The sequence below is a fragment of the Panthera uncia genome (assembly GCF_023721935.1).
Source record: "Panthera uncia isolate 11264 chromosome B2 unlocalized genomic scaffold, Puncia_PCG_1.0 HiC_scaffold_24, whole genome shotgun sequence".
In the NCBI taxonomy this organism is placed as follows: domain Eukaryota; kingdom Metazoa; phylum Chordata; class Mammalia; order Carnivora; family Felidae; genus Panthera; species Panthera uncia.
The window spans coordinates 18,637,631-18,665,531 of NW_026057580.1; the positions used below are offsets into that span (position 1 = coordinate 18,637,631).

The 27,901-nt window shown below is 39.9% G+C and overlaps 1 protein-coding gene across 1 annotated transcript in view; it reads left to right on the forward strand.

Moving 5' to 3' along the window:
- TFAP2D (transcription factor AP-2 delta) overlaps window positions 1-27,901 on the forward strand; it is a 58,249-nt gene that overhangs the window by 2,018 nt on the left and 28,330 nt on the right. The window contains exons 3-5 of the mRNA XM_049653168.1: window positions 3,200-3,260; window positions 13,304-13,469; window positions 13,628-13,746. Coding sequence (XP_049509125.1) covers window positions 3,200-3,260; window positions 13,304-13,469; window positions 13,628-13,746 — 346 coding nt within the window. The remainder of the gene's footprint in view (window positions 1-3,199; window positions 3,261-13,303; window positions 13,470-13,627; window positions 13,747-27,901) is intronic.

The following is a 27,901-nucleotide window of genomic DNA, read 5'->3' on the forward strand; positions in this document are numbered from 1 at the left end:
TTTCTGTCCCTGAGGGGATGGGATGGAGGAGATCGCGGTGGCTGGTTGAGCCATCGGGACTCAGATAAGACCCGATAAGTTGATGACCAATCGCACCCTCAGTCTCTGCGCTTTGCTGGGTCTACCCGCGTGTGCCAGGTGTTTATCCCAGACTGAGCTTATGGGGAACTTATTAAGAATTGGGGAACTGGTTTGTTCTGGCGACTTTGTTGAGCTCTAGCAAAAGTTTCCCCGAATATACTAGATTGCTGTGGAAAGTAAAGAATCGCAAATGCAACTCTCAAAATTTTACCCCAAGGAAAAAAATGTGCACAACGCCGTTTACGAGGTTGTGGACTTGAGCCTAATTCTCTCTAAGGAGCCCTCCCCCCACCCAACCACCACCCAGTTGGGTAATTCACAAACTTTATTTTTCTCACCAGGTTATTAACTTTTACATAAGATGCAACTCCTTAAAAAGAAGGAAATGAAGAAATAAAGGAAAAGAGAGAAGGGAAAAAGGGGGGGGGGGGGAGGAAAGGAGAAACAGGAAGGAAGAGAGAAAGAGGAAAAAAGAGAGAGGAGAGAAGGACCGAAGGGAGGAAGAGAGGGAGGGAGGGAGGGAGAAATACAGATACTGTGGAGGCCATCAATCAGATGTATCTGTCTCCTACTTTCTTCCTCAATGTATTTTTGCACATTCTTTGCCAACAATAGAATTTATAATTTTGCAAACATATGCCCCCAGCCATATTTCAAGCAAATGAACCCACAAATATCTAAAAAAGAACTTAGAAGACATGAATTTGTAGCTTCTTTTGGCTGCAAGAGGAGCCGTAGATGAGTCCCTACTTTTTCAGTCCGCACAAAGGGGGCCAGCTTCTCCACAGCCTCCACAACGAAAGGGAAGATAAGGGAAGAGCACAAGTTGGAGACGTAAGAGATCCCTTGTTGCGCACAGAAAATCTTTTCCCTTCATTTACCTCCGACAAAGGGATTATTTTGAAATTAAAGTGAAAGCCCTTACTGTCCCAACAAAGAACCATAGGTGCAAGATCGGCACACAAGAAAAGAGATTTGGCTCCATAAACCTTGACTTTCTCCACTTATATACACAAAATAATTTTATACACTCAGAACATTTTTATATTTTTCACAAGGATCCCCTTATGTCTCGAGGGGAAAAAAATCTGCCATTCAATGCTTAGCTCAACTAAAACCTATTTACTCCTTTTAATAGCCGCGTCTGCTGCTGATTTTTTTGTATCTGTACAAATTTTTTTTCTGTGCTAGGCACAAAGCCGGGCATTTTTCAAAAGAGGGGATTAGAACATTTGCAAGCACCAGACAAAGAGCGAATCCCGTGCAAAAGAACACCGTAGTTTATCCAATTTTCGACTTAGTGCCATTCAACTGGTCATTTATGCAATGTCATCCGACCAAACAACATGTTTTACTTATGAGGGGGAAAAGTTTGTTAAGTGTAGAGACCAAGATTCGTTTCTTCTAAGGAAATAAACATCTTAACAGTGTGCCAGAGAATGGGAGAGAAAGCGGTTCACTCTCTTGGAGAGCTTCAAGGCCCTTTACCTTCTACATTTCAGATATTTCGAGACCTTTTTTTAATTCTATATTTTTTTTATATTCTTGGTTTCCTCTTTTCAGTTTATTGCTCATACTGAGGGATATACTCCAAGATACTAAAAGAATTTGAGGAGTATGATATATGACATATTTATGTATCTATGTCTATAGACACATCTATATATGTATATATCATTGTTATGTATGTAGATACATGCCATATATGTATATATATATATATATATATATATATATATATGAAGCAAGTTGTAAATCTGGCAAGTTATTTTCTTCCACTCCTCCTGGACTTAGTTGGCAGAATGAAAAAGAAAGAGAAAAAAAGTAATAGCTACTTTTAAAAAGAGAAATAGGGAGGGGATGTGTGGGAGAAACCCGTCTCTCTCCTTTTATTTCTTCCTTTTTAAAACATTCATCAGCATATGCCTCATTTCAAATGCAACAAATGTAAATATACTTTTCCCTGCACAGAATTTTAAGTGAAAGTCCAATGGTTTGGAGGGCGGTCTAAGTCTGCCTAACAGATGCAAACAGTCTTGTGGCTTCAGTTCCATCTTTGAGTCCCCTAAAAAGATTTGCTATGGCCAACAAAGGAAACTGTCACACCTTTTCCCATCACTGCTTTAATTTATGCTCAGTCTCCAAGTTTTTTTTTTTCATATTGATTTGATAATCACTTTAAGGCAGAACATTTAAAATAAGAAAGAGCTCGTGAGTAGGTTGAAAAGGGGGGTCTTACAGGCCTGCCTCAATATGGTGAAAATGGGGAAGCGAAAGGGAGCCAGGGCTGTAAAGGTTGTTTTGTAAAGTGGGTTTTTATTATGCACCGACTCTCTCCGCATTTACTTAACTCTTCACGGGCTGTTGGGTAGGTTAACACCCTTCAAGGCCTCTTTCATGTCCAATACCTCGTTTGTTTGTAAAGGAAAATGAGCCTTTAACACATTTCAACTCAGGAGAAAAAAGACAGAGAGAGAAATTTTTTATTTTTCTTAATAAAAAATCAGCAAACCCTTTCCTTCTTCCCAGCTCAAATGATCCCTCAATCCATTAGGAGCCTGAAGACCTACAGTGAGTGAACCTGAAGGTGTTTCCTCTCTAAGGCATATTTTGGGTAGGATACTCCTACTCTGTGGTAAAGCAGAACCAACATCAGATATCTTGAAGCCTGCACTTGAAATGGCTCCTCTGAGCTCCCAAGAAACCCACAGTGCCAGACTTGACACTTTCAGTGTAATTTGCTCCATGCAGAAAGTGCCGTGGAAACTGTCTGTATATATGCTATGTGCCTTGATGGGGACTCAAAGGGCTTCTCATTCCCTTATGCCAAGATGAAAGGCACCCAGGTGCTTTGAAGTGCAATATTGTATGGTGCTGCAAAATGCATACCTTAAGATTTATACAACTTTTAGATTGTGGTTTTTCTGGCACTTTTTTCCCCCTTGAAATCACGTGTGCTGCCAAACTTGCTCCAGCTCAATGGTTGCTTTTAAATGTCTACTACAGGGTTATTGGGATATGGGGGTTCAAGGAATGGGGCAGATTGAAAGACTTAACTCATGTGTTCACACCTATTAGTATCTATTTGAGTGCTTTTATTTCTTTTTCTTTTATTAAGGGCTCCGTGGAAGCCCAGTGTGGGCTTGTTCTCAATGGTCAAGGTGGAGTGATAAGAAGAGGTAAGTGACATGTTAAAATGAAACATTCTTCTCTCATCTGATACTTTGTTTTGAAGATCTGGTGGTGCTTGTAACCATCAGACACTTGTCTGATGATTAAGAAAACAATTACTCTTGGTCAATTACTTTTGTCCAACACAGGCATAGTCCCTTCCTCCATTGAGGCTTGGATCTAGCCTCTTCCCAAAAGACCTACAAAAGAAGAGATTTGCTGTTTCTCATGGAACAATGACAGAATCAAAGTTAGAAGGGGGAAAAAAGAAAAAAAGAAAAGAAAGGGAAAAAATCCTTGTCACACCTCCTTTCCCCATCACCACATCCTCAAGCAGAATTTCTGGTCTCTTTTAGCCCCAAATGTGCCAGCCACCGCCTGGGTGATTGAGGTGATGGTGTTAGCTTGAGGCTTTGAAGGATACTGTGAAAGGCTAGATTCGTTGAGGCTTCAGGGAAGGCTAATGAAACACCAATATTGTAGCTGCCCTTATTTTTCTAAGTGTCCAGAACATTTCTTTCTTTAAGGGAGGTGGGAGGAGGAGGTGGTGTTAACTGTACCGGATAAAGCTTTCTTGTTCCCATCTGTTGAGGAAAACATCTGAATCCAGAGTTACCCATGGAATCGGAAGGTGGGGGGGGGGGGGAAGGCCAGAGTTGAGAGCTGTTGATTTTGGCTCAGACACTGAAGGGGGCTGCATCTCAGATGTTCCATTCTGACAAAAGGTTTTGAACTATGGCATTTTAAGGGCCTCAAGGCAGTGCAGATTTTGCTGGCCTCCCCACTTAACTGTACCCAGAGCCTCTGAAGCTCATTTTCCCAGCAAGCTGAGTAACCCGAGGAGCACACAAGGCAAGGGGACCAGCTGTTATCCCAACTTCATACGAATTAATAAGATGTGGCCTATTCACCAGGACTAATTCCAGCTCCAGGGTCACAGTTGTCTTTAGTAACTGAACTGCTAAAGACTGAGTCACTTCTGATGGCACCAAATAAATGTCCTTCAGTCCCTGTCCATCTCTTTCAAAGCTTGTTGAAAGATTCCAGTGCTTTTCCAAAGAAAGCAATGGATTCTTTCATGTTTAAACGGCAGGCTTTAGAACCCAATGTCCAATGTGAAATTCCATTTAAATTGAGGAAGAAAGAAAACAAAGATTGCTTTTTTTTTTTTTTTGGAACTTGACGATTGTCATAGTGGGTACTTGGAACTTCCATTAAATGCAAAATAGCCATTCAACTCTGTTGTTTCACCCCATAGAGGTTTTTCAAAAAATTACTAGTGTTGCTCGATGAGGAGTTCTTAAAATGAGCAATATTATGCTTACCAGCCAGGCTAATATTCAGCCATATTGAAGTGACATGAAATAGGCCCAGACTAGAAAAAATTGAAATAAAATACACATACTGTTGAAGGGAGGGATTAAAAATGCACGATGAAAGAGGAATCAGGTGAGGTGTGCTGATCTGGGTCTGTTGGGGCGGTCACACTAAAGGTGAGGCTGAACACTGAGGGCGCATGGAGACGTCGGTGGTGCTGAAGGACAGCGCCACTAATTAGCGCCCAGAGCCGGCTCCTCCCAGAGTCCGGCTGGCGCTACTGCGGTCGACGCGTTCAGTTCCGCACTTGTTCCAAGATCACCTTCTCAAATGCCTGGAAATTGCATCAAATCTTACAATAGCTGCCAGAGGGTGGGAATTATTTGAGATCGAGGGCGGGAGCTGGAAGGGAGGTGGCTGTGTAATTAGTTGAATTTTTGGAGAGAGATTTAAGGGACACCCCCGCAGCATGCCCCAAAGAAAGGTCAACGCTCTTGGGTAACTATAAAATGAGAACTGCGGTCCGGTCCTATTACAGGCACATAAATGGTCTTCCTTAGGTGATGTTTTATTGTTGTTGTAGAATTTGGTGTCACTCCGTATCACCTGAAAATCAGGTGGAGCCTGCTATTTTAAATCAAATATTGATCTTTTAGGAGAATAGCATGGCTCCAAAGAGGAAGGGGAGGTAACTTGGGGTTTCTGTCTGTATTGTGTGACTAAACCCTAGTCCTCCCTCCCTCAACCCCTGCGAAGGAATTCAGAATTTAGCTGCTGAGTTTATTCCATTTCCACATGTTTAAGAGAAAAGCCAGTTAAATTGTTTGAGCCCAGGAGACCAAGTGTGTGTCTGTGTGCGTGTGTTACTCTGAAACAATCAATGTTCATGACAATTTACAAATGGATAGCAAGGAAGTTTTGCCTAAAGGTTGTATACATCGTGCTGGATCCCACACAGCCCTAAATCTCAGGACTCCCCATTTTTGAAGAAAAGTTAAGGAAGCCCCTTCTCTCTGTTGTCATGGTAGTGCATTGGATTCTTAATATAAACAACTCAAGTCACCTTTGTTCATCATAAATCAGGAGGACACTAAGTCAAGCACTCTGCCATATTCTGTAATGGTTTTGTTTAGATAGGAATGCCTGTTTCTCTTTTAATCCATACTTTCGAGGTGACTCTCCACAGGAAACATGATTTCTTGAAAAGCACAACTTTTTGCCATTTTTCCTCCCCTGCTAAGTTCTCTGATAAACTTACATTTCTGACAATTTCCAGAATTTACTGTGGGAGGAACAAAACAGATTTCATTTCCAAAGACTCCTAAGTGCTCTTCTAGAAGAAAGATCCCTAAGTGCCCCACATGAGTTCACCAGGGAGAGATTGTCCTGGTTTGCTGTGTGTGTGTGTGTGTGTGTGTGAGTGTGTGTGTGTGTGTGTGTGTGTGTGTGTGTGTTGGAGGACAGAAGAGCACTCAGTTCTTTAAATTTGACCACTTCTATTAGCAAAGAACAAAATACCATTTCTCTGACTCACTTCAGTAAGTGGTAGTTACATTGTTTTTGCCTATAATGAAGGCCGGATAGCCAAAGAAAGCCCGGAAGAGGGGCACCAACGAGGTAATTACCACCTAGATAAAATATTTGCCACCGCCTCGGAGGTGCCGCTCCCGCACGCTCACTCTCGCTTAATGGTGTGCTCGATTTTGCCCGCAGCTCCGCTACTCCAACCATCAGAACCAATAATCTTTACTTTACCCTGTGCTTGAGTATCGATAGCTTCTCTCGCCTCCGGCTTGGGCTTTGATATGTTAATATTTCTGAGTAGCAAATTCTGCAGAGATCATATTAATGTTGTACGTACAGAGTGGGGCTTTGCCTTCGTTGAATATTCAGATACTGGGTTTCAAAAGGCATCTTGAAGAAATGAGGCTTCTATTTACAGGAGTCGTCTGTGTTTTTAATCATTAAAAAGAAAGGAAAGCCCACTCTTCTTTTCCCCAAGAATCTTCTGAGGCTCCCTCATGGCCCCCTCCCCTTTGTCAGGTGCTGGTCCCTTTCATTTCTTGCTCTGAGAATTTAATAGTAGGAGAACAATGTTGATGATGACGACGACTATGATGATGATGCTAATAATGAGTGGATCCAGATTGGAATTGAGGGGTTAGGGGTTCAATTGGGTAGGGGGCTATGGCCTTGAGAAGAGGATGGAGGGGAGATGAGAAGACCCAGCTTTCCCATATTTGGGTGGAAAGTGACATTTTGGCCCTGGTCTTTTTTGAGAAATCAGGATGGCAAACTCAAAAAAAAAAAAAAAAAAAAAAAAAAAAGGAAGAAAGAAAAAAATGAAAAAAAGTGAAGAGGGGGAAGCGCCCTTGTTTCTCTTTGTGATCACTCTGCCTTGCAGCCCCAGGCTAATTTCAGACGCTTAAATACCGCCATAGCCTCTGGGCCACGCGGAGAGGGAGCGGACCAGGCCACGGGCAGGCAGGAGCGCTTTCTGGATTGCCCGTGGCTACACAAAATACAAACTACTTTGAATCAAAACATTTTTGGGGAATTAATATGATCTGAACTCTGCACGTTTTAAGAGAGCTGGAGTTTGTCAGATCGCTTAGAGGTGACTGGCACGCCAAGGAGGAGGCAGTTACGCTGTGGTACAAACATTGTCAGATCTGATTTAATTTTTTAAAAATGCTTCTGTGAAATGGAGTTTAGCATCAATCATCCAGCCTGCCAATAATGGGGTAGATGAACCTGCCTGCTGTCCCCTTCTACAGCCCCCCCACCCCCCCACCACCTGGCTGCCTACAGTCTGCCTGGGCCAGGAGGATGAGCTGCTTCTGCTCCTTCAGTTTTGTGAGAGCCCTGAGCTTTGGAACTGGACTTTGGAAGAGCCAAAGGCTCTTTCAGCAGCTCCCAGAACGCGTTAAGATTGGAGTGGGGTGGAAAGCCTTGCTTCTCTTTTGTCAGAACCCCCAGAATCTCTCTTTATGAGAATTGCCCAAACTCATCTCTATAGCTCATCCATTTTGAAAACAGAGCCAGAAACACACCTGGAGCCTTGCCTGCCTCTTTAGTCCCCAAATACAGACGCTGGAGAGTCGAAATCCAGTCTCCTTTATATGAAGTCTAAAACTCATATAGTAAAGGGTCTATAGGCATGGTTTCTTGGAAATCTTTTTTTGCTGGCAAGGGGAGATCTTTTTCCATAGCCTACTGTCTTCTCTCTAATTTCTTTATTGCTTTGAAAATCACCAAAAGCCAGAGCACTCCCTGCATTGGGAAATGGGGATTAATTCTCTCTCTCTCTCTCTTTCCGTCTCTCTCTCTCTCTCTCTCTCTCTCTCTCTCACACACACACACACACACACACACACACAGCCACATTAAACCAGTAGGTCTCCCCGCTCAGACATCCCTTTCTTTTGTTCTGCCTCGAATCTGCACGGGAAGAAACGCTTTCAAACCTGGTAATCCATTTATACCTGCAAGGGTATATCCTTCCCTGAAATAGGGCAGTTAGCAGCTGATGCCTCATCTGAGGCCTATTTGATTGCAATTAAACCACTATCCCTTTGCCGTTTGATTACAATTAATATCTGCTGTGGGAGGAGAGGAGCGAGGAGGGTATTACACCAGGGATTTGGGATTGAGAATGGCGAGGGGCTAGAGAGGAAGCAGCCGAGAATGATCCTACCCCACCCAGCTTCCACGCGCACCTCGCAGAAATGCACCCGCAGAACAAACAGGGACAGGAAACTCCTATAATCGCTTACACATTTTTAATGTGTCAGAAAAAACGAGCGATCACTGGAGATGAAGAAGGGGAGAAAAAAAATCCCTGCCGTTTGTATTTCTTTCATTTGAATTGTAAACATCTGTTTGGCTGTAAGGCAAACAGAACATTTATTTTGCTCTCAAGATTTGGTCTAATTATGTCAACACCGAAGCGGCAGGGAGTGGGGCGGCGCTGCGGCTTTGGAGAGGCTGAGCGCAGGGGCCCCGCGCCCAGAAGCCAGCCAGGAAGTATTGATCGCACCTGGAGAGCGCACAGGGCCTCTAGCCATCAGCAGCTCTGTTCTTAGAGAGGAAGGCACCCAGAGGGGGCGCTGGCTTAGAGGCAGCTTTGGGGGCTCCAGGAGAGCCACAGTTCCTTGGAGACTGCCGAGGCTGTTTCCTCTGCCCTAATTGCCTTGGATGAGAAGGGAAAAAGCGCATTCAGACCTCAGCCTTTCTCTCCCATAGCCCGGCAAAAGGTGGGTGGGGGTCTTGTGCTGCACAGGTAGCGCCCTGAGACGCGGTAGTTGCTCGACACAGTGGTGGAGTTGGGTGGGCTTTACTTAGGTTGTGGAGCACATGTGCATCCATTTCCTGTTGCACCTCCTGACGAGCTGGGGAAATAAGTTGAGCAGGCGTGAACATCCCCATTTTTCAGATGGACAGATCAAGGCCCAGAGCTGTTACTCATCTAAGGTTGCATGGGTGGCTAGTTGGCCAACTTCTTACTTGCAGCCCCGTACTTTTTCCACTCCCCCCACGCGGTGCTTGCACACACGGGGCCAGAGGTCTCCAGGCATACCAGGAATGGCGCAGCCCAACCCCATTTTTCTTCTTGCCTCATGGGATCTAACAAGGTCTGGCAGCCGAAGAATCTGTGTCTGTGTGTCTCATGCCTGGTTTTGTCCCCAGCACAGTAATTCTTTGGCTGACTTCCCTGTAGCTGTGGCAAAGTTATCCCTTTTATGATAGTCATGTTCTAGACAAGTGACCTTAAATAGATAGTCCCTGATTTCTTATGCTGTTTCTATAGCTACAGATCTGAGTTTGAGCATCACTGGAAATAGGAAGCCCCATCTCCAAATTTCAATTTTAAAAATAGTGCCCTCCATGGAAGTATTGCTTCTGTGCACTATGAATGGAAAAGAGATGTACTCTAGAGAAGTTCTGCATGAATACCTTGGTTGTGGCACCAGAGACACCTCTAACTGGAGTGCTGGATCTAGAATGAATGTTACATCATTTCAATAAGAACTGACATGCAACACAGGCACCATGAGGAACTTCAACTGGTAATACTGGGGATGAATACTGTAAATGGCTTGGTATGGTTGACTCTCATGACTTTCCTCTGAAATCTCATCATTGCTATCTGTAGTCTGGATCTCCAGAATGAAACCCCACCTCCTTGGTTCTTCATTCTAAATGCAAACATCTGTTATGTTGACCTATCACCCTTTTCTTCCTCCCCCCTCCCCAAATAAACCACTGGGAAGAAAGATAGCAGGTTCCCCATGCTGCTGTAAACTCTACAAGTTGCCAAATCTTTAGCCAGGACGAGAGAGTTCCCCAAGGCTGCAGCAATGCCAACTATCAAAGCAACAGAAATTCCCTTTAAAGATGCTGTGACATAAAAAATAAAAGACTCTAGAGTTGATGGCTAATCCTGAATACAAAATAAATCCTCCAGGCAGTTTGTGTGTGCATAAAGAATACTCTTAATATGCAGCCTGTGTAACTTACCTAATAAATGCTTATTTGAGCATAAGCCAGAAGCCCAACCTGGGCTGGATGCAGGAGAGAAAGACCCAGAGCCCAGGAAGATAGCACTTGGCCACATAGCAGATCTAGTGACTTCTCTGGGAGCAGCTGGCTTTCAGTGCATGGGGTTCATTTTGCTAAAAGGGGGTGATTTTCCAAGTGGAGAAAGGCTGATTTAACTTTTTTTTTAAACAATCTTTTAGAGTCTTCTGCATCTCCCTAAAATAGGTTTCTAACCCACTGTAGACTAGTAAAGATAGGAAAGGTCTAAAATTTTGTCCTTCTTTTCCCTTGACTGGCTGGGAAAGTAACACATGCACAAACACTCTTCTCTCATAATTGACTTGAGACCTATTGGGTGAGATTCCTTGTGTCCTCAGTTGTGTATTGGCTATTTTACAAGAGGAGGGAGTTTATGTAAGAATGTAAATTTACTTATGATTCCATGACCATGGGTGGAGGCCTATTTTTGGGAGAGAGCTCTGTGAATTTTGAATGTAGATATTATGATTTCTTAATATTTTTTGCTTTGGATGACCTCATAATGGCCTAAATTCTAAAGTTTTGGGGATCCTGATTCTCACAGTATGATGCTAAAAGCCAGCTTCATTGATATCCTGTTCATCTCAACATTTGAGAAGTCACTTAAGAGTTTGTTTGTAAAATGCATTTTGCATCTATAGATATAAAAGGAGACAGCATCAATGAAAGGATGATGGTAGTTTTGGGACCCCAAATCTGGGGAAAATGATGATGATGATGATTAGTTTTAAAAATTCTCTATGACAGGGACAGCTGCCTGGCTCAGTCAGCAGAGCAATCAACTCTTTATCTCAGGGTTATGAGTTCGAGCCCTGCATTGGGTGTAGAGACTACTTAAAAATGAAATATTTAAAAATTAAATAAAATAAAATTCTCTATGACAATGCAAGGTGGGGAAGCACAGGTGAGTTTGTGTTTCGAGCTCCTGAGGCAAGCATTTGCATGATTTCCACAATGTTGACCACAAGGTTAATGCCAGGAAAAGGACTTTGTGTGTATATATGTATGTATGCATTTTGAGAGAGAGAGAGCATGCTATGGGGAGGGGCAGAGAGAGAGAGAGAGAGAGAGAGAGAGAGAGAGAGAATCCCAAGCAGGTTCCGAGCTATCAGAGTGGAGCCCAACATGGGGCTCAATGTCACAACCATGAGATCCTGACCTGAGCAGAAATCAAGAGTTGGATGCTTAATTGACTGAGTCACCCAGGTGCCCCCAGGAAAAGGATTTCAATTTGACAGTTAAGACTGTGACGTCTCAGATTTCAAACTAAGGGCCAGCTTCCAGGCACTAGAGTTGGAAATTTAGCCAAGCATACAGGACTCATTTCCAAGTCTGGAGAGGTCTGGCTACTTTAATATTCTCAATATCCTGTCTTCTGTTTGGGGGGGGTCATTAAGAATGATCACCAGCCTCAGAATGCTTAAGGAGAAAGACATTGATCCCAGTACTCTCAGGGGAAGCTTGGATGACAATAAGACAACCAGGAAGAATTCCAGGTAGTACAAGGGTAGAAACACTTTATGAGTAGGGTAAAGTTAACTTGTTCTTTGCACCCAGGTCCAGGACCCCTTTGCCTTTTTAAACATCCTCCCAGGTTCCTTAGCCACTGTGCTCAGAGAACACACCCAAATCTGAATGCCAGAGACTCTAGCAACACAGCATTTCACCTGAGCAGCTTAGTAAAGGAGGTGAGGACCTATGTAGGAGGCAAATGGTGAGTCCTAGACCAGGTCTTCTCAAGCCTTAACATGCACGTTAGCCACCTGGGGATCTTGTTAAAATGCAGATTCTGACTCAGAAGGTCTGGAGTTGGGCCTGAGAGTGTGCATTTCTAACAAGCCCCTAGGAGATGCCAGTGATGCCAGTTGAGGAACACCCTTCAAGTAGGAAGATTTTGGATAATGCTCCCCTGCCTGTTTGTCTTCTTCCACCTACTTCTTTCTCTTTTCTCTCATAGAGCTTGACTTTTGGGGAGATGAGTCTTAAGATCTCCCATAGCTGAAGAAATCAAATGTATGCTCAGGAAAGCAAAGCTTGAATTTGAATTTGCCAGTGAACCTTAAAAACTATGTCCTCAGATTGCTCAAAGCACAAGGAGGCAGCCTTGGACCCCAATGCTATTTAGCACAGTGTTAGTAATATGGATATTAGCTCAGGATTTTTGCCGTAAGGGAGGATTGGGCAGAGGGAAACTCTCCTCAGCGATGACCATCTTGGGTCCTCAAGTCTACTTCAGGTGCCTGAGGTTGGGGAATGTACTCTGGTGTCCTGGAGGAGAGCAAAGTTCAAGGGTCTTTCTGGAGCTTGGAGACAAAGTCTTCTGCTCCAGGAGCCCCAGTATGGCAAGATTGCTTTGGTGATTTTGCCATCAGCAGTTATCTTTGCTTTGTTCTCTAATAGTAATAATGATAACAACAACAAAAACAATATTATTGGCCACCAACATTTAATGTGACTGTTACTATATTCTAAGTCTTGCACTGTATTTGACTGTGTGTGCCAATCCTGACAGCTGACATATGGTAGAGGGCTGTGACCCATCATCCCCCGACATGAGTTGAAAGTTTATGACAATAGGAAAATTATTTTTGGTGGTACCTGGGAACTGAGTGACTCAAGTACCTATAGTTGGCAGGTGGATGAGGGAAAAGAGAAGGAAGTTTTCAAATAATTTAGAAAAGAGCTTTCAAACTTTTGTCTATATAACAAGTCACAGACAAAATATATCCATCCATTGTATGTATGTGCACATCTATGCACACACATACACAGAGCCATGGAAAAACAGTACATACCCTCTGTGGGGTTCACTGATGGATTTGGGGTTTTTCTATTAATTGAAGTGTTTCTTGGTGTGTATGATGTCAACATTAGCACTGGTGGGCCAGTAAACACTCTATAGAATGCTGGTTTTTGTTAAAATTAAAAAAATAGTGCCCCCACAAACATGTACTGTATGATATTTGAAAGATGAAGCCTTGTTATTTGAAAGGACATCTTCAGAGCAGCTTTCTGAGATGATCCTGGTGGTGTATGTATGGGAGCAATTGTTGCCATGTATTCCCAAATCCCAAGTAGTGGCTTGATATTAACTGTCTTTCAATGATCTCCTCTCACTGTCACTAATATGTGATATACTTCCCCCCCCCCCAAGGTGGCACCTGTGTGGTCAACCCCACAGACTTGTTTTGCTCTGTCCCTGGCCGTTTGTCCCTTCTCAGTTCAACTTCCAAATACAAGGTGACCATTGCTGAGGTGAAGAGGCGCCTCTCACCACCCGAATGCCTCAATGCTTCACTGTTGGGAGGCATTTTGAGAAGGTAAGACATTGTTTTCTGGCTGTACTGATACCATATTCCTCAACCCTCAGTCCGTAGACCTCCTATCTCATGTTGAATTCCCCATCTGGTCAAATCGCCTCATCATTTCCCTCAGAATGTGAACTTTCAAAACCTAGTTTTTATTTGTTTCTGGACAGAGCAAAATCCAAGAATGGGGGTCGCTGCCTGAGAGAGAAACTGGATAGGCTTGGCCTGAATTTACCAGCAGGAAGACGGAAAGCAGCCAATGTTACCCTCCTTACTTCCTTAGTTGAAGGTATGATTTTTCAGCTCTGCAAAGTAATGATGGGAAGTTAGCAATCCTCTGGAACTCAGGTTTGTTAGATTATGCTGTTTCATGTTTTGTCTATAGTATTAAGCAAGACAGTTAACAGTTACAGGTGAATTTCCCAATTAATCATGACATACATGATTAAATTAGACAACATAAGGCTTAGGTAATTCATAAAATGTTGTTTAATTTACTGATCTTGGCAAAAATACAGAAGACAATGCAAGATTTAAGTATTTCACTGGTACTTCCTAAGTAACAGCAACAAAAAAACGGGCTGTGCTATTGTCATTTTTATTATTGTTTATTTTAGAGCTCAGATAAATCTGGCTTACCTCATTATAATTCAGTGCAACATGATCTACAGGATAAATAGTAATCCTTTATAGAGGGTTCACAGGAGTTGAGACATGATACCAAGCCTGAGAGCATATTGTATTAATCCTAGTAGACATCTCTTAAAGTACAGCGAAGTTCCATGGCTTTATGGGTGGATAAAATGAGTTACAGAAGGGTTAAGGCTAACCAGTGGTATAGAGACAGAAGTAAAAATATATTCCCAGAAGTTATTGTTTTCCAATTTACCTTTTCCTTTTTGTTTCTTCTTTAAGGACAAAATTACATATTCTTATTCAAACTTCTTTTAAGAAGAGGTATTACTAGAGACTTATTTTTAACTTTGTGGGAGAGCTTTTGAATGTCAAATGCTATTGTCTTAAATATGAATAAAGAGGCCTTGTTACCAAGACTCACCTGAACATACCTGTGACACTTTTCTTGCACTTGTTACTTTCTTCTTTATAAGGCACTGTAGGAAGTGAAAAGTAAGGGAAACACAAAAACAAACATTTTGCCTCTTTCCAGATCATCATTTCATACCATTTACCATACAATTTTGTGAAGCAGTATGTTCTAGACATTTGTTTTAGCAAAATTGCTTGGCTAATTTTGCTACTAATAGTTACCTTTGCTTTGTTCCCTAATTGTGATAATGATAACAACAACAATAATATTATTGGTCACCAACATTTAGTAAGTGTTACTGTTACTATGTTCTGTGTTTTGTGATGTGTTTGCTTGGGTGTGCTGTTACTGAGAACTGACATATCATAGAGGAGGTTGACCTGTCATCTACACATATGGGTTGAGGGTACTGGGAAAAGGACAAAGTAGAAAAAAAATGACTAATGGGTTGATTCTAAAGGGAGACAGATTGCTGCTCAATTTAAGTAAGAAGATAATTGTAATTATAGCTATTTAGTAATAGAACAAAACACTTGTTCAGAATATAATGAAGTGGATTCAAGAGTCATATGAGTGTGGGCACCTGGGTGGCTCAGTCAGGCATCCAACTTCGGCTCAGGTCATGATCTCATGGTTCATGAGTTCAAGCCCCATGTTGGGCTCTGTGCTGACAGAGCCTGGAGGCTGCCTCGGATTCTGTGTCTCCCTCTCTCTCTGACCCTCCCAGCTCACACTCTGTCTCTCTCTCTCTCAAAAATAAATAAACATTAAAAAAATTTTTTTAAAGAATCATATGGGTGGTAGGACTTGATTAGTTCTTAAACTCAATTCTGCAGGAGAATCAACTCAGGAGGTTTATTAAAAAATGTCTGGGCCCCTTCCCTAAACCAATTAGAACTCAGTCTCTGGGGATATGATCTAGGTACGTATATATTTTTTAAACATCCCCAGTGATTCTGATGTATAATGAGGCTTAAGGGATCATTGGTCTAAATGTTTCTTTAGATTCTTTCCACTTCTTTGAAGGACTGACTATGAATGCTCATGAAATTTATAACTGGTGTGAAAATTAAAGGCCCTATGAAAGACACCTTTTCCTGTGGTGTCTGTGAATATACTGGCTAATTTGAACTGAAGAGCCATACATAAAAGGGTATATTCACAATTTTTCTTACTGCTTTTTATGGTGGCCAACCACTGAAGTATTCTGTGTGGGAATCGTCAACGGTACTAACAGAAGGATTGCAGGTTAAATATGTGAACTCCTAGGATGATCTTTGTGGTTTTGCCATCTACTCTTTCAACATACTGTCCTACCATAGGAGTATCTAACTGTGTTCTATTCATTTGGTTTGTGTTCATGGAGGAGTCACATCAGCCTTGGCTGATGAAACATAAGATTTTATTCTTTCCAGATACTTTAATTGGCTGCTTTTGAAATCCCCCAAATCTTTGTGCTGTAGAGAAATAAATCTTTTATTGTTGAATTCCAGGCACTGTGATGGAACTGAGGAAAAGGTATTTAGAGGCAAAGGGACGTTTTATATCCCTCAACCCCTCACATATTATAACCCACAAACTACATATGCATACTTCCCCTTTCTCTCTCTCTCTCTTTCTTTCACACACACACACACACACACACACACACACACACACACATTAGAAGTTTCATTACCATGTGTTCTCTGATTTTTATTCTACTCCCTATTTTTGTGTTCTTTTTAAATGCTGATTATAGACCTACTGAATTTACTTCAGGACTCATGCTGGATCATGAGTCATGACCCACAGTTTAAAAAAATTACAAGTTAGGGGCGCCTGGTGGCTCAGTCAGTTGCATGCCCAACTCTTGATTTTTACTCAGGTCATGACCTCAGGGTTGTAGGATTGAGCCCTGCATCAGGCTTCACAGTGAGCATGGAGCCTGTTTAAGATTCTCTCTCCCTCTCCCACTGCCCCTCCCTGGCTTATGCATTCTCTCTCTCTCTCTCTCTCTCTCTCTCTCTCTCTCTCTTTATCTCTCTCTCTCTCTCTTTATCTCTCTCTCTCTCTCTTTCTCAAAATAAATAAATAAACATTTAAAAATAAGTAAGGAAATTTTAAAAAGTACAAGTTGCCTTAGGATATGAAGAGGACCTAATAGTTGAAGAACAAGGACATGCCAATCTAAATTAAAATAGGCTTCCTTTTATTCCTGAGCTGACAAGCAGAGCAGCAGTTTCATTGTTGAGGACTCTACTGTATATTTTATTCCCACATTTTAGTTGGGTTGGTGATGACAGTTGATGACTCTTTCCAGCCAACAAGATGCCATTTTCTACATTAGGCTCAGAGTGTTGGGAATCCTATAGATGATGCTATAGGATACAAAATAATAGTGCCTCAATTCTGATTTATCAAGCTCCTGGAACATTTACATAGTGAATGCTTCTCTTCAGTACATTTGGGACCTTGATTATTTTTGAGCTAACATGGATCTGATTCAGTTCTTTCAGGTTTGTTTTGATTTTCCAGTTTTAAGTGGTAAATTAAAACTCCACCATATCTACAATTGGTGTTGGTAAGACTTTGAATTGACCATGTCTTTGGGTGATACTTTACTCCTTCCATCAAACATTTTTTGCAAGTGCCAGCAACATTTCAGATTAGTCATCAAAAATGGTCCATCAGCTTTCTTATAAATCTCTACTCTTGTGGGGAGGAATAGTATTTTTCTTACCATTTTTATTGATATCTCCACTTTATCTTCCAGATTTTCTACAATAACCCACAGTATATTTGAAAAACAATACCTAGTAATTTAGTTTCTCTTAAGTGGCTTATTTTTTCAAGTTTTTATTTTAATTCCAGATAGTTAATATACAGTAATATAGTAATATATATAGTAATATATATAGTAATATATAATAGTATATAGTAATATAATATAGTAATATAATATATATATTATATATATATAATATAATATATATATAATATATATATAATATAATATATATAATATATATTATATATATATAATATATAATATAGTAATATAATATAGTAATATATATAGTAATATAGTAATATACAGATATATACAGTGCAATATCAGTTTCAGGTATACAACATAGCGATCAACACTTCCATACAATACTTGGCACTTATCATGACAAGTGCACTCTTTAATACCCTTCAGCTATTTTACCCATCCCCCCCAACCCCTCATCTCTAGTAACCATCAGTTTGTTCTCTATAGTTAAGAATCTGTTTCTTGGTTTTTTCTCTCCTTTTCTCCCTTTGCTCATTTGTTTTGTTTCCTAAATTCCACATAGGAGTGAAATCATATGGTATTTGTTTTTCTCTGACTGACTTATTTCCCTTAGCATTGTACTCTCTAGCTTCTTCCATGTCATTGCAAATGGGAAGATTTTCATTCTTTTTTATGGCTGAATAATATTTATATATATATATATATATATATATATATATATACATACACACACACATACCACATCTTTTTTTATCTACTCATCAATTGAAGGACGCTTGGACTGTTTCCATATCTTGGCTATTGTAAATAATACTGCTATAAACATAGGGATGCATATATCCCTTTGAATTAGGGTAAATACCTAGTATCATGATTGTTGGATCATAGGGCAGTTCTGTTTTTAAAATTTTTTTTTTCAACGTTTTTTATTTATTTTTGGGACAGAGAGAGACAGAGCATGAACGGGGGAGGGGCAGAGAGAGAGGGAGACACAGAATCGGAAACAGGCTCCAGGCTCCGAGCCATCAGCCCAGAGCCTGAGCCTGACGCGGGGCTCGAACTCACGGACCGCGAGATCGTGACCTGGCTGAAGTCGGACGCTTAACCGACTGCGCCACCCAGGCGCCCCAGGGCAGTTCTGTTTTTAGAGTAACCTCCATACTGTTTTCCCCAGTAGCTCTACCAGTTTACATTCCCACTAACACTGCATGAGTGTTCCTTTTTCTCTACATTCCAATACTTGTTGTTTCTTAAATTGTTGATTTTAGCCATTTTGACAGATGTGAGGTGATATATCATTCTACTTTTGATTTGCATTTTCCTGATGCTAAATGATGAACATTTTTTCATGTATCTGTTAGTCATCTGAATGTCTTTAGAAAAATGTCTATTCAGATTCTCTGCCCACTTTTTAATTGGATTATTTCTTTTTTGGGTGTTGAGTTTTATAAGTTCTTTATGTATTTTGTATACTGACAATTTATTGGATATATCATTTGCAAATATCTTTTCCCATTCTGTAGGTTGCCTTTTAGTATACTTGATTGTTTCTTTTGCTGTGCAAAAGCTTTTTATTTTGAAATATCTTAAATGTCTCTTAAGACTGTTGATTGAGACTCTTATATAGTTATTTCTCAAACATCCTGATGGTTCAATATATTATTGGCATTCAATAACACACCCTTAAGCACAAGTGAGATAATATTTAACTGGCTTTATTCCTCATAGGCCAGATTTAGTAATAAATTTCACGAAGGTCAACTTTCCATCATGTTATAGTACTTGTATCTGTCCCTTACCGGGGACAGATTTGAATATAGCCTTGCCATTGTTTCTATTTTGATAGAAATTCCAAAAAAAAAAAAAGTAGCATATGGAAACTCTCGTAGGCATTCCATGTAGAGATGATATAACCTTTGTAAAGGTCCAATCAGTGAAGAGCAAGGTGCCTTATAATGGGGATTGAAATCAGCAAATGAACATTTGTTTTTCAAAAACTACACCTGTCACTGACATAATGGTAGTTTCATCAGGATATTCCAAGTTTCCATGCTTGTCCTGGGCTTTCAATCATTCTGTTTGTATTTTTTTATAATAATTTTCCCCTCTATTTCTTTTAAATTGAGTCACTCAATTAATAGTGCCTTCCTAACATTGTTCTCAAATCAACATATTAAAGTCATTATTTTAGGGATTATTTTAGGAATTTAAAGGAGAGGGCTATTTAATACAAATTTGTAATATATTTGTATAATTCACAACATTTCTGTTACAAATATCATTGCAACTAGTAACCAATGAGATGAAGAACTTGAGACTGATATCTTTTCACCTCACAAAGCTGTTTGAAAAGTGAACATTTTGGTAGGGCAGATGTTGAGTGGGGATTTTTTTGGTCCATATAACATATATCTGGCCTAGAGTGAGATATGAATTTTTGAATCCAGAGTCCCCATAATGTAATAGCAGATCATATCCCACTTTTATCTACATGTCTTCATCTAATAAGTTTTAGATATATAACTAGTGGTTGATAATGATTTCTTGTACCCCACTTTATCATAAACTTGATATTCTATTCCCTTTAATTGTCTCACCTTGGTATCTATGACATCAGAGAGATGTTACTCTCTGGAAAATATAGTGGATTAGGGTTGTTTAACCCAATACCCTGATCTTCTTGAGGAGATCCTAGGATAATCCCAGACTCTTCTATAGTGGAAATAATTCTATCTCTGGAGATTCAGAGAATTTGGCCAATATTATTGTTCTCATTCTAATACTCTTACTATATATTTATTATTTATGAATCAGCAGCTTCTGTTAGTAGCCTCCTCTGTATTTTATTCCAGAACAATCTTTGCAGAGTTGGTAGCTGCTAAACATGAGGAGTCAATGATCTAGTTGTTCCCGCCCATTGCTCCCTCCTCACTTGAGGTTTTCCAAGATGGCCAAGGTTACAGAGTGTTGCTGCAGGGTAGTTTTGTTCCCTGGGGTAGGGTGCTTTCCTGGGACAGTTCTGCTGAATTTGCAAAAGTTGGTATAACATTCTCAGGCAACACCAGGAGTTCTGGAAGCACAGTTTGAGTCCTTAAACATAAATACCTTGGCTTGTAGTTTGCTGTGACAGGGAGTCAAATTCTGTGTGTGTGTGTGTGTGTTTGTGTGTGTGTGTGTGTGTGTGTGTGTGTGTGTGTTTGCATTTAAAAACAGTGGAGCAGAGAAGGATGTGAATATACATCAGGAAAAGAAAGGGGACTATTTACAAATGTTATATATTATCTCCATTCAGTTTTCAAGTTTGAATCCTTTGTCACTGTTGTTTCCTTCTTTAGTTTTAAACACTGTAAACTTCCAGACCTTGCCCTGCACTTCTCTCTTCATGTGAACAGTTGTCCCACTTGTAAAATGTATTCTCTCTTGGGCTAGTACCACCTCCCCCGCCCCCCAATAATGTCGCCTTTGAAATTTTGTCAGACTTTGAGCTGGTTACTTAACCTGACTCAGCTTCATTTTCTTTTTATTTTTTTAATTTTTTTAATGTTTATTATTTTTGAGAGGGAGTGACAGACAGAGAGCAAGCAGGGAAGGGGCAGAGAGAGAGGGAGACATAGAATCGGAAGCAGGCTCCAGGCTCTGAGCTGTCAGCACAGAGCCTGATGCGGGGCTTGAACTCACAGACTGTGAGATCATGACCTGAGCCGTAGTCGGCCACCCAACCAACTGAGCCACCCAGGTGCCCCTCATTTTCTTTTTTTTTAAGTGTATCTTTTTTTTATTTTTGAGAAAGAGAGAGAGAGAGAGAGAGAGCATAGGAGGGGCAAGAGAGAGAGGGAGAGAGAGAATCCCATGCAGGCTCTGCAGTGTCAGCACAGAGCCCGATATGGGGCTCAAACTCATGAACTGTGAGATCATGACTTGGGCCAAAATCAGGAGTTGGGACAGGTGGCCCTTAGCTTCATTTTCTTAATTTATAAATAAAGATAATAATACTTATAATGGTTGAGAGAATGCTAGCTGTTACAGCAGTTAATACCTAAATTTTCAGTGGCTTCACATGATAGAAGCTTATTTCTCATTGTAGTCTGATGTGGGTGTTCCTCACCAGGGGTCTTTTCTCACAGTTTCATTCACGGGCCCAGAGTCCTTCCCTCTGTAGCTATGCCCTTCTGTAGGTCCTAGGAGTCCTATTCATTCAGCTCACCATGAGGAGAGACAGGATGGAAAAGTAAGCAGCTTCTTACCTACGTGGCCAGGAAGTGACCCACGTTACTACTGTTCACATTCTAAGAACTATGGCCACACTCAATTCCAGAGGTGGGTGTGGGGTATACTGGAAAATGTAGTCTCTAGCTGGGCACAGTCTTCTCAGCAGCAATGCTAAAATATATAAAGAAAGGATAAAGTCCCTCACTCATCTCTGCCGCATCTGTCTTGTATGTCTTTTGTTGGGTTAAATAGACTTGCATAGACTAGAACTGATTTGGCGATGAACTCTTTCCTATAAATGAAGTATAGTGAGTGAGTTTAGGTATATCAAGTTTTCTTGATGTGTTTAGTCAATGGCTTTTTATTTTAGGAAGAAGTATTGTTCACTGCTTGAGGCTTATAAGATTCAAACACCAAATCCTTTTGCCAAGTATTAGTGATAATATATGCACAGGGCATGCTTAGTATTAGTTGCTCTTCTCATGGAATTTAGTACAAAACTGATATTCTCATTGCCTTCACACGGTACCCCAGTGGGTTTCTGTGGAAATGTGGAACTTAAGGCTAGCCTTTGGGGACTCATGGCACGATTATCAGTCTGAAAGGACCTTCATCCCCAAATAACTCCTCTGCTGGCCATTCCACACCTCACATTCCCACTTTAGTCCCTCCTTCAGGATAAAGGTTTCCAGCTTTCTTCTAAAACTGTATGTGATATAAAAAGGATAATAAGTTGTCCCTTTGTAATAATAGCTCTAATTGGTGCTCACTTTGGTCAGACAGTCACATGGAACAGTGCAATCACTAGGAGACCCTGGTGTTCCCTTTTGCACACAAACTCTCTGGCTTTGACAATGTCTTGGGCACAGTTTTTGCATTTCAGAACTGACAGTGGAAATGAGCTAAAAAAGTAAATGCTAGGAGAGCCTATGTTACTCATTTTAAGCTCTGTCTTGGAAAAGTTGTTGTTGTTGTTGTTTTCTCAGACTAATAAGTATCATCTTAACTGTAAATTTCTTATTCTAAATTATGGAAGAGTTTCTGAGAGACTCTGCTTTGATAACTGGTAATTAGATATTGTGTCTGAGAACTAGCACTTACCAGAATTTCAATAGTTGATCTCAGTGACCCAGAGATTATAGCATACAATGTTATGGACAAGTAGACCCCATCTTAGGGGATAGGCTTTTAAATTATTTGCTTACTAACACTTCCTAATATTACTTCCCTGATCTGCAGCTTATGATTTCATTCACCTTCAGGGAAAAAAGTTGTTTTTCATGTAGGGGCAGAGGAAATAGGCTACTATCCATATGCCTTTGTGTCTGCCTATGTGTATGGAGTGGCCTTAAATTACTGTTTTTACTCATTGCAAAAAGCAAGTGTATCCAAGCCTTTTTGGCTCAGTCCTGTCCTTGTCCACTTTGGGCTCACTTAAAAACTCATGTCTCGGGGCGCCTGGGTGGCTCAGTCGGTTAAGTGTCCGACTTCGGCTCAGGTCATGATCTCATAGTCCGTGAGTTTGAGCCCCACGTCGGGCTCTGTGCTGACAGCTCAGAGCCTAGAGCCTGCTTCAGATTCTGTGTCTCCCTCTCTCTGACCCTCCCCCATTCATGCTCTCTCTCTGTCTCAAAAATAAATAAACATTAAAAAAAATTAAAAAAAAAACTCATGTCTTTGCATGACTTCACTGGTGATTTGATTTTCTTCTTTCCATTATTCTCTCTTCCAATATATATGCCTTGACTAATGTGCTTTTCAAACACTCAGTTTTTGCTTTATTTCCATTTAACAAAATTCGTAGGTATTTAAATAAAATTACAGATGGTAGTTATTCCTTTAAAAAATTTTTTTAATGGTGGGGCGCCTGGGTGGCTCAGTCAGTTAAGCGGCCGTCTTCGGCTCAGGTCATGATCTCGCGGTCTGTGAGTTCGAGCCCCGCATCAGGCTCTGTGCTGACAGCTCAGAGCCTGGAGCCTGTTTCAGATTCCGTGTCTCCCTCTCTCTGACCCTCCCCCGTTCATGCTCTGTCTCTCTCTGTCTCAAAAATAAATAAACGTTAAAAAAAAATTTTTTTTTTAATTTTTTTAATGTTTATTTTTGAGAGAGCAAGAGCATGAGCAGGGTAGGGGCAGAGAGAGAGGAAGACACAGAATCTGAAGTAGGTTCCAGGCTCCGAGCTGTCAGCACAGAGTCTGATGCAGGGCTTGAACCCATGAGCCGTGAGATCATGACCTGAGTCAGGCACTTAACTGACTGAGCCACCCAGGCACCCCTGGATGGTAGTTATTCCTATCAATGTCTACATCCTACAGAATACCAATGGCAGTTTTCATATTGCCTGTGTTTTAATTTACAACAAATATTTGAGTTTAGAATAAAGTCTCTCTGAGAACAGAGTCAGAGAGTAAATTTACTTTAGAAGTAATATAATTTTAAATAGATAATTTCTTCAAATAGTAAAAAATTTAAAAGCTACAGAAGACTATAGAGTAAAATATCTCCTTTTCACTTTATTCCCTAGCTGTTCAGTTCCCCTCCTGGAAGAAAGCAATTGTTTTGTTAAACAAATGGTTTCTCTGTTTCATTCCAGGGATATATGTATGTATGCATGGGCTTTTTAATTTTTGAAAGAAATTATGGTATTCTCTACACACTATTCTGCATGTTGGGGTTTTTTCCCCATGCCTTATAATAGTGTTTTTTTTTTTTTTTTCAGTGCTTACAAGTGCTTCCATTCTTTTAACACTCATGGTATTCCCTTATTTGAGTGTTTCATAATTTATTTAACCAGTTCCCTGCTAAATATTATATAGATGTTTTCAATCTTCAGCTATTATAAATAGTGCTACAATGAATAACCTCACATTTACATAAATAATTTTGCAGATGTGCAAGTACATCCACTCATAAATTGCTAGGGATGTTGCAAAGTCTAAAGATATTAGCATTTGTGATTTGAGCATATTATTGGAAGATTGTTTTCCATAGTGGTCATACAGTTATAATCCCATCAGCAAAGGGGATAAGGAGCATATGACAGTACTTCCCTGAACTTGAGCCCAAACAGAGTGTTGTCAGCTTTGGATCTTTGCTGATTTTATTGGTTAAACAAACAAACAAACAAACAAAAAGGCTACCTCGGTTATGAAGGAGGTTGGGTTGAGTTGAGTATTCCTAGAAGAATTTAATGAACTTTGCTGTCTGTTCATTTACTTTGTCCTTATGGGGTAATTTTAAATTGTTTTCTTATTGATTGGTAAGTACTCATTATAAAACAGAAAACTGGCTGTATATCTCTGATCTGAGTTGCAAAGCCTCCCCACCACTAGCTTTGGTTTGTCTGTTTGCTGTTATAAGTTTTCTGTTGGTTTGCTTATTTGTTTAGGTCTATGCCATACAGACTTTTTGATATTAATATAATCATATGTCTCATATATTTTATATCATGGTTTTTAGTTTTAATTGTAATATTTTAAAAGATGTTTTATCCCAAGACTATAAAAGAATTCTCCCATGTTCAATTACTTTGCGGTCCTGTTTTTTTATGTTTAAATCGTTGATCCATCTGGACCTTATTTTGTTGTTAGATGCATGGTATAGATCCAATTTTATTTGTTTTTTTTTCCAGATGGCCACCCAGTTGTCCCAACACCTTTTATTGAAAATCCATCTTTTCCCTACCAGTATGAAAAGCAGGCTTCATCTTAGACTAAATCTCTCTATACAAATAGACTTTTTTTTAAGTAGACTGATGACTTTGTTTCCCTAGCAATGTTGTCTGTCTCTACATCTGCCACCACATTTCCTTTTTTATGTTTTGGGTTTTTAAAAATTTATTTCTATTTTTATTTTAAGTAGGCTCCATGCCCAAGTAGGACTTGAACTCACCACCCGGAGATCAAGAGTTGCATCTCTAATGACCTAGCCAGCTCTACCAACTAATCCACCCCTCTGTTTTTGTGTTTAGAGTTTATACTGTTATCAGCCAAATAAGGCAGAACTCTTTATGCAAGAGCCCAGATAGAGGTCTTTACAATTTAAAATGTATTTATTTAGTGCAATTTATTGCCTTCCTTTCGTATAAGCCACAGAATTCTTGACTTTTCTGAAGAAGTATCATTCATCCCTACATAATACTTTCCCTTCACCTTAAGACAGTAGTTCTTAATGTTGACTTGATATTTATTACTTTAGGAGCTTTAAAACATTCACATACCTAGAGGTTAATTGATATGGGGTGACACCCATACATTAAAAACAAAAATAGGGGCACCTGGGTGGCTCAGTAGGTTAAGTGTCTAACTTCAGCTCAGGTCATGATCTTGTGATTCGTGATTCCAGTCCCACATAGGGCTCTCTACTGTCAGCATGGAGCCTGTTGTGGATCTTCTGTCTCCCTCTCTCTGCCTCTCCGCTTCTCTCTCTCTCTCTCTCTCTCTCTCTCTCTCTCCTTCTCTCAAAAAGTAAACATTTAAAAAAATAAACAAAAAAACAAAAACAAAAAAACCCAGGTTATGGGAGCAGCAAGTGTTGCAAAGTGTAAGTAGACTTATTTTATAAAATGGCTCTGCTGATATAATGATATACTCTATTTTTATGGATTTCCTATACAGTTTATTCTTTCTAGAAATTCTCTTTTGCTCTAGTTTTTCATTATTTCCTTTAAAGGAGTGCCTCACAAAACTATTGTTATAATTAACCAATAAGATATTTGAAAGATTTTTCATTTAACAAATGTTTACTGAGTACTTATTATGAATCAGGTGCTGTGCTAAGTGTAAGGTGTGGAATAGGTAACAAAATTATCACTTTAAAAAACAAAGTGTTGGTGTTTAAACAAAATTATCATTAAGCCAGGGAACTACCACATTATAAGACCTTTATTCATATCGTAGATTATATGATATGTAGTGTACGTTATCATATCATATATAGAGTACATTCATTTCAGAATACTTTGGGAACCCTATAATATATTAACTTTGTCCTTCAGCTCTAGGGTTTACTATAGCTTGATATTATGAGACAATTTATTTAATAGAATATCTTTTTTAAATTTTTAAATTTTTAAAAAATATTTTAACGTTTATTTATTTTTGAGAGACAGAACGAGACAAAGCACGAGCAGGGACCAGCAGAGGGGGAGACACAGAATTCGAAGCAGGCTCCAGGCCCTGAGCTGTCAGCACAGAGTGTGACGCAGGGCTTGAACTCACCAACCGTGAGATCAAGACCTGAGTGGAAGTTGGACGCTTAATCGACTGAGCCACCCAGTCACCCCTATTTAGTAGAATATCTTATTCAGGTTTGAAAATATTCTCAATTTTGCTTTTTTTTCTTTTAAGAATTTATTTTTAAGTAATCACAACCCCCAGTGTGGGGCTTGAATTTACAATCTCGAGACCAAGAGTTGTGTGCTCTACCAACTGAGCCAACCAGGTGCCCCTCAAATTTGCTTTCTAATCGGTACTTCTTGGAATAATCCCAAAGATAGATTTGAATGTGCTAGTTTTCCATATATATAAATAAAATTGCAATCATAGCTATGTGACTGGAATTTAACACATATGAATTGTTGCTTTTATTTAATAACATTAGGTATTGCAATACTAAGTTAGACAAATTGTTTTTAAGGCAATATTGTTACAGTGACAGTTGACCAGAATTATCTAGTGATAACAATGTAGAAGTATCTTTTAGTGCAAATTAGTGTACTAGATGTTGATTTTTAATTGTCTAAAGTACATTTTCCCCAAAAAACAATAATTCTAAAGGAAGGAAAAATCCTTACTGACTTATAAAAGTTAAAAATCAGGTGTATTTATTTCTCTTTAAAAATACATTTAGAGCTTCTTTTTCTAAAATAATGTGGGAGCCCAGAAACTCAGTAAAACAAGTGATCCAGAAAGCATTTTCCCATTAACTTGCCACTTCTAGGCTACATCAGTGATGGACATTGAAATTTTTCTTAATATTTTCCCCTAGTTGTTCACTTTTTGCTTTCAACTGTGAAAAATGAATGTCCTGAAACCGGGAGCAAATTCCTTTTTTATGCTCTTCTCAGGTTCTGAAATTTGACCTGTGTTGGCTTTTTGAGAGTTACTCAGTATGAGTCACCCACTGCTGATGCTGTTTTTGAAAAGCTGAATACTTTTAGTGGTTTCTACTCTTTTGGAAGGGGGGTAAGCACTACTTGGCTTATAGACCGTAAAGCCTTGTACTTAAAATACTCCTGCACAAGCAATAACCCTAATCCCCCAACATCCGCCCTACTTCTAAAATATTCTTGAAATGACATGACATAAAATGGTCACACATGCCAAAGTTGGGGTGTTGCTTTGGTGGTTGTATAAAAACGAATGGGGGGAAGGGGATACTGGTTTGTCAAGAGGCACAATGCATTGAAATTTTTAAAAAGGCTTAAAC